General features: G+C 41.9%; 1 protein-coding gene across 3 annotated transcripts in view; it reads right to left on the bottom strand.

Moving 5' to 3' along the window:
- Positions 1–7,823, bottom strand: part of ACVR1B (activin A receptor, type IB) — a 52,499-nt gene that overhangs the window by 8,375 nt on the left and 36,301 nt on the right. For all 3 annotated transcript variants that reach the window (XM_006883846.1, XM_006883845.1, XM_006883847.1), the window contains 3 exons: positions 6,437–6,604; positions 5,370–5,526; positions 1,051–1,175 (listed from right to left, as the gene is read on the bottom strand). In XM_006883846.1, coding sequence (XP_006883908.1) covers positions 1,051–1,175; positions 5,370–5,526; positions 6,437–6,604 — 450 coding nt within the window. The remainder of the gene's footprint in view (positions 1–1,050; positions 1,176–5,369; positions 5,527–6,436; positions 6,605–7,823) is intronic.

The raw sequence follows: 7,823 nt of genomic DNA, 5'->3' as shown, positions 1-7,823 counted from the left end.
TGGGAGTGTCAGAGACAGTGCGGTTGGCACAGGACAGAGCGGAGTTTAGGGCTGTTGTACATAGGGTCGCTATGAGTCGCAGGCGACTCGACAGCACATAACAACAACAACAACAAATCTGATACTATCTTTTAACTGAATTCTGACATGGAAAAAGAGTTGCCAGTACTAAAGATTTTTTTAAAAAGGAAAACTATGGGAGGGAGAAAACTTATTTTGAGAAAATCCTATGCATTAAATGAGCCTTTTTTTTCATAAATCAAGAAACCCTGGTGATATAGTGTGTTAAAGTTTTGAGCTGTGAACTCAAAGGTCAGCAGTTCAAATTCCCCAGCTACTCTACTAGAAAAGGAGTTCTGGTGGCCTAGTGGCAAGAAGCTGCACTGCAATCCTGAAGGCACACAGTTCAAGGTCTCCAGCTGCTCCTCAGAAGGATGGGCAATCTTGTCCAGTGCGATTAACTGCCTCTGAGAACCTGCAGGAGGGTCAGCTATGGGTCGGTTAGACTTCATGGTACACAACAACAACAACAACTGCAACTGTTTTGGAAAAAGCTGCAGTGGTCTCCTCTAGAAGCCTCATGGCCTTGGAAATCCAATGGAGGGTATGCCATGAATCAGAAACAACTTGAGGGCAATGGACTGGGCATTTTTTGTTTTACAATTTATTTTAGCACTGAAATACCAAAGTTTCTAGCAATGAGAACAAGTATGTTAGAATACACAGCTTCTGTGGCAAAGAAAACCCACAGTGATCTTCTGTGATGTACATAAAAGGCATTCTTCATGGTCTTGAGCCAAAAGAGACAATGTATTTAAGGAAAACCAAGCCTTTAGAACTGTTACCACAGGTAAAGTATTCCCTTAAAGCAACCTCTTAGCAAGCTGCTTCAAAGAGTAAGACGTCTTCAGGCACAGGTGCCCCCAAGGTTCCATAACTTTCATGAGAACCATGTGTGTGATTCAGGCTTGGGCACCAGACATCTGACTGGCTGTGGAGAGAAAAGGATCAGGCAGGTAGCAGAGAGAGAAGGTCAAATATAAAGGTTACCTCCAGAATTGCATCTTCGTGCAATCTCCCAGTATACAAGCCCAAGGGCATAGATATCAGCACATTTAAAGGAGTCAAAGTGTTTCATATTTATAGTTTCATCAAGTACTTCAGGGGCCATGTACCTGTAACAACAAAGGATGATGATCATGCATAAAGACATGTATCCCTTGCCTACAGTTTTCTTTTAAATCCAAGTATTTATTGACTTAGGGGCCTTCTGAATATGGGAACAGATATGACTAACCTCAACTACAGAACATTATCACAAAAAGGCCCTTGGGGAGATGGTGAGCCATTCTCTTTTATCACATTTCCCCATATGTTTTGGATTCAAATCTAAATACTTCAACATAGTTTTGAAAACACCGAACAACAAACTCAACCAACTGCTGTCAGAACCAAGTAACTCAAAGCTGATTCTCCAGTGGGTTTTTAGTGGCTGAGAGTCACCTGGGAGGAGATTTTGCCTATCTTTCTCCCACTGAGCTACTGGTCCCTCTGACAATACTAGGCTACTCTTATTTTAACCAGGTTTTGACTTCATAGCAGAAATATTGTGGGTCAGTCACACAGAAGTAACAATACAAATTATCTATCTGGCTGCTACAGACTGGGGTTTTGTATTTTGTTCACTGTAACCACAAGGATGAACTGAACTTCAATTTCATGGTCAACTTCTTTTATTCTTCCTTGATTTCAGCTATGTAAAAATTGCCAGTTTTCCAAGTCACCCTGTGTTCAATACTATAAATCAAGAGATAACTTTACTATATTGCAACTGGGTATCTGCAATGACTGTCAAAAGGAAGAAAAAGAAAAAAAGGAGAGCAATACAGTTTAGTAAAACACACTGTGGTTCAGTTATATAAACAGACCCTATCTTACATTCTGTCAAAATACAGTCTTTGTATCTCACATACATGGAAATTACTTAAAAACTGATCAGTAAGATACGTGTAAAAATAGAGTAAAAGTCTTATAAGAAAACAAAGGTAAAAGGATCTTATTTTTGACAACAGATTCTTTGCTATGCTATCTAAAACACAAAAAAAATGTTAAAAATATGAGCAATAAAAAAAAAGCGGACTACTAATTTTGGAAACGGTTGCTTTTTCCTTAAAGAAGGTTTTCTTGTGGTGAAAGATACAGGACAAAACATTTTCCACTTCTCTATGTACAATTCAGGGACACTCACGGTGCTGTGAAAACATCGCCACTGTCCACTTTCAAAAATTTTCATCACTCTTAAAGGAAACTTAGTACCCCTTAAGCAGTACTCTCCACTCCCACCTGCCTGAGAGATGCCTGTTCAAGAATTTCATGTAAGTGAGATTGCACAGGATTAGCCCTTTTGGCCTGACTTATTTCACTCAGAACAATGTTTTCAAGCTTCATATAGATTAGAGCAAGATCAGAACTTCACTTCTTTTTACGGCCAAATATTATTCCAATACACAAACATGTCCCATTTTACTAAGCCTTCAATCTACTGATTAATTGTTGAGTGTATTTTTTACCTTTTGGCAATTTTGAATAATGCTGCCAAGAACGCAGAGCATAAATCTGAGTTCCTACTTCTTTCAGGTAAATAAAGCTAGCTTGCTTATTTATTTATTTATTATTAGTAAAAGTAAGCTTTTTTTAAAAAAAATTTAAGTCATTGTTCCACACTAAACACTTGCACAAGTATTTTATCAAGAAAGAAAGAATATACTTTGAAAAAAAATTTGGTAATCATGTATCTGATTAAGGTTTATTACCCAGAATACAGAGTTCTGTTGGCTTAGTGGTAAGGAATTACGCTGCCAACGCAAAGGTACACAGTTCAAATCCACTAGCTGCTCTGCAGGAGAAATCTGAGCAATCTCTTCCCGTGCGATTTACTGTCTCTGAAAAACTGTTAGAGGGTCAGCAATGGGTCAGTTCCAACTCAATAATGCAATCAATCCAGAATATATAAGGAACTCATACAACTCAACAAAAGGGCAAACAACAACTAAAAAACAGGCAAAGAATCTAAATAGACACTTCTCTAAGAAAGATACCAAAACGGTCAAGAATCACATAATAGGCACAGTCTCTCCATTGTTAATTACTGGGGACATGGAAGTCAAAATCACATTCATAACCACCAGGAGAGCAGTTATCAGAAAATGGAAAACAGTAAGATCTGGTGAAGGTGTGGAAAAATTAGAAACATTGTGTGTTGCTGGTGGACATGTAAAATTGTGAACTCACTGTGGAAAAGTTTTGCCAATTATAGAATTACCATATGACTCAGCAATCCTGCTTGCAGGTATATATTCAAAATAACTAAAAACAGAGACTCTCTTAGATACTCGTACACTAATGTCCATTGCAGCACTATGCACAATAACCCCAAGGTGAAAACACCCAAGTATTCATCAACAGATGAGCGTATAAAGAGAAGGTGGCACATACACACATGGAGTATAACACAGCTAAAAAGAAAATAACATTCATACATGCCACTACATGCATGGGCCTTGAAAATGATGTTAGTTGCTTCTGAGTTGGCTTCTACCCAAAGCAATCTTATGTGTAGAAAAATATTTTGCTGAATGAAGTAAGTAAAACAAATAGAAAAGAAATATTATCTTTGATTCTTGTTGCATCAAATTAACTCACACCAAACCCTCCAGTGGGTTTCCGGGGCTGTGAATCACATAAAGTGGGAGGTGACTGCCTATCTTTCTCCTGTGTCGGCACTGATACATTCAAACTGCTAGCGGGGCATGGCCTTTGGGTTAGCAGTACAGTTCCCTATGGTTTACACCATCAGAACTCTCCCGTTAAATATCAAAAGCAGGCAAACACATAGACTAAAAGCTACTGGTGGCCAGCAGGAGCTGGAGTAGGAGCAGTGTGCTTTCAAAAGCTGTTGGAGGAGGGTCAGCTATGAGTTGGCTCTAGCTTGATGGCAGTGAGCTTTCTTCTTTTTTTTTCATTTTTATTGTATTATTTTTACGTGTACCGTCAAATCAGATCTGACTGGTACAGGAGGAGATTGCCCCCTCCTTCTCCAGCAGAGCATCTGGTGGCAGTGAGCTTTCTTAGTGAGGGGCTGAGGGGAGGGACAAACAGGGACTTAATGCTTAAGGGGTACCAAGTTCCTGTGTGTGGTAATAAAAATCTTTTGAAACTACATAAAGATCATGTTTGCACAACATGGTAAATCTAATTCATATCACTTAAAAATGGTAAATATTTGTTAAATTTTTTTACAACAATAAAAAGGAAAGCAGCTGTATTTTCAACTCATAAAGTCAATCTTAAAATTCTTTGGTAGGAGGTGGAAAGTAAGCCTGTAATGCTTACAAATGGCCCAATCCCCACCCTGGACGACCTCTGGAAAGCAGCTGTATTTTCAACTCATAAAGTCAATCTTAAAATTCTTTGGTAGGAGGTGGAAAGTAAGCCTGTAATGCTTACAAATGGCCCAATCCCCACCCTGGACGACCTCTATTCTAACTTAGCCCTCAAAAAATGATGCCTTCAAATTGGAACTGACTCACAGCTGACCCTCCAGCAGGTTTTCTGAGACTGTGAATCAATCACCTGAGAGGAGATAGCCTATCTTTCTCTCCAAGGTTGTGTTGTTGTTATGTGCCGTCGAGTCGCCTGCGACTCATAGCGACCCTATGTACAACAGCCCTAAACTCCGCTGGAACTAAACCACTAAACAGGCGCCACCTTCAGGTAAGTAGTGCACCTCTTCACGGATTAAGGTGCTCTCCAAACCTCAGGCAGAGTACATTGAGACTCTTGAGGGATCTCTGAACCAGGCACCCCTTTAGGCCTCTTTTCTCCCAGGTAAGTTTGGCATCTTCTCTCCTTTCAAATCCTGTTCCAGATTCTCATTTTTCTTCAAGTACTACTAAGTGCTTGGAAGCAGTGTGGCATCAAATTCCTAAACAGCATGCCACTGGAAACTCTGTGAACTCTGATACATGGCAATGGTTGTGGACGGGCTTCAGGCCTTTTATTCAAGGGGTCGCTATGAGTGGTACTCAACTCGACGGCAATCAACAACAACTACCAAGTACATCTAGCTCTGGCTCCTCTATTTTTCTCATTACTACCATCACCACCCATGTCTATCAAGGTGGGCTTGCACCACATTCGGGTCTACTAGATGTCATCTGTGTAGTTATTTTCCAGCATAAAGGGCAGGCACTCAAATTGACTCTAACCCTAAAAAAGGACTATACACCCTTTTGTACATATAGGAAAGGGCATACACAGGACACTCAGGACAAGCTGCTGAGCAAGACAGAGGCCCAGGGCCTTCCTACCGTTTAGTTCCCACCCTCTGATTTGGGGCAATGTCAATGGTGTCGGTAACCGCATCATGACGAACAGCCAGGCCCAGGTCTGCGATGGCACACATTCCATTTTTCTTCACTAGGATGTTCTTTGACTTCAAGTCTCGATGAGCAATTCCAGGCTTCCCTGGAAATTGGGGGGACAAGGGAATTTTTAAAGAAAGGCAGTACAAAAGCTAAAAGCCCAGGCTCTGCAGGCAGACTGCACAGGTTGTTTAAGTTTCAGCTTTGACTCCCACTAACCCAGCAGCCCTAGAAAAGTGACCTCACTCCTCTGAACATCAGTCTTCTCATCCATAAAAATGAGAAAAACAGTACTGACCTCATAGGAACAGTATGAAATGACTATATTAATGTGACTAAATAAATAACTTATGACGAGTAGGTGTTTAGCTAATACTACTTTGATTACTTGCCTTCCTTGAACTAACATACCCATGTTTAGATTTGCTAAGGAATTCAAAGAAAAGTTGCTATGTTCTCAGAATCAAACAGGTCTAAAGATGAGGACTGCTAATATCACAGCATGGACTAGGAATGAGGTCAAACTTTAATACCTGCTTTTGTGAAAAGATCAAGGATCTCCCCAAAGATGATTACCACAGTCAACAGCAGAAGAGTTTGAGGTCTTTCCCCTTACAACACAATTTTCCTAGATTAGTAAGGCCCAGTGTTTAATTCACCACTTTAAACCCAGCTATTACTACCTACCAGTCAGTGTCTGAAATTAAGAAAATGATGGCCCTTGTCCCAATCTGTTTTATCTTCTTAGTGTTATTCTTTTACATACTTATAGTGAGCTGATTATCAAACTACTGCCCGGACACTGAATGACATAACAAGGACATCACAGAAGAGGGGCTTGAAATTTTGTTTTCACGCAAGTAAATGGCAAACTTCTCTTTTAGATGAGACAGTCATTCCTGAGGTTGAGCTCCAACTTTTTCCATAAAAAGGAATTCAGGAAATTAAATCAGGATGGCACAGGCTTCTGAAGTCTACCCATACCCGCCACTACTTTGGTGAGGCCTACTCACCTTGTGTCCCCACAATCTCCATGTGCAGGTGTGCTAGTCCACTAGCGGCAGACAAGGCCAGCTTGATCATCCCCTCAATTGTTACTGTGTACCGGTTAAGGTAATCAAACAGGGAGCCATGCTCGTGATAGTCAGAGACAAGCCACAGCTGTGTCCAGGTGCCATTATCTGCAGAGGAACAACAAATGAATTCTAGAGATGGAACTCGCAGCGAAACAGAAATTGACCCACGCAGCACAAAATCCAGTCACATTCCTGCATTTACGTTTCTTACCTCTACACCTCCCAGTGCCCTCCTCTCTGTTTCAACTACAGATGTTCACTTCTAGGTTCCAGTAAGAACAGAGGAGCCTATGGCACAGTGGTTAAATTATCAACTGCCAACACAGAAATCTGTAGCTTGACTTGTTACAGTCTGCATCTGTGACGATCTAGGGCCTTGGAAAGCCTAGGAGGTGGTCCTAACGTCTCCTGCTGGGCTGAGTTGAAATGGACTCAACAGCAATGTATTTGGTTTGGCTTTTAGGGACAGAGAGCATTCTCTGCCCTTTGGCCTGCTTTGACAGAGTGATCACCTTTATGCATCATTGTCTCCCCGGCACCAAAAGGCTTTTCACTGAACAAACAGCACACTTCCAGGTATTCCAGGTCATCTTATCTACCCTCGGAAGTATGGAAGCAATCAGAATACATTTTTTTCTTTTTCTTTTTTTTTTTTAAATGAAATCGAAGTCCCCCCAGTGGAGTGGAGGGGATGCAGTGGAGCAAGGAGGAGGAAGGAAAGGGATAAAAAAACCCCACACACCCAAAACCCCCAACAAACCAAAAGCAGATAATCTAATTAGGTTATGCTGTTGTCAATAGGAAGATTGGAAATTAGACTGCGATCACCCAAAAGCCAAGCTGGAACCAGTTCCAGACCACTGTGCCATCATGTTAAAAAAGGCAAGACTGGAGTAACGTTTTTTTCCCTTCTTTGGCCCTCACGTGGATTTCAACAGCCAGATCGCGACTCACATGAGTGGCCAGAATCAATAAAGGGAGTGCCTCCTGGGAAAGTGTGAGTCCTGGCCTCCCTTATTATAAACAAGGGCCCACCCAGTCCACTGTCCACACTCTGCACCCAGCCTACCCGCCTACACTCTAACCAGTCCACCCTCCACACTCTACACTCGGCCCACCCTCCACGCTCTAATCAGCCCACCCTCCACGCTGTACACCCGGCCCACCCTCCACGCTCTAATCAGCCCATCCTCCATGCTCTAATCAGCCCACCCTCCACGCTCTACACCCAGGCCACCCTCCACGCTCTACACCCAGGCCACCCTCCACGCTCTACACCCAGCCCACCATCCACGCTCTAACCAGTCCACCCTCCACGCTCTAC

Source organism: Elephantulus edwardii, unplaced genomic scaffold (genome assembly GCF_000299155.1).
Source record: "Elephantulus edwardii isolate Elephantulus edwardi_28Jun2011 unplaced genomic scaffold, EleEdw1.0 scaffold00030, whole genome shotgun sequence".
Classification (NCBI taxonomy): domain Eukaryota; kingdom Metazoa; phylum Chordata; class Mammalia; order Macroscelidea; family Macroscelididae; genus Elephantulus; species Elephantulus edwardii.
This window is presented reverse-complemented; position numbering and strand designations above follow the sequence as displayed.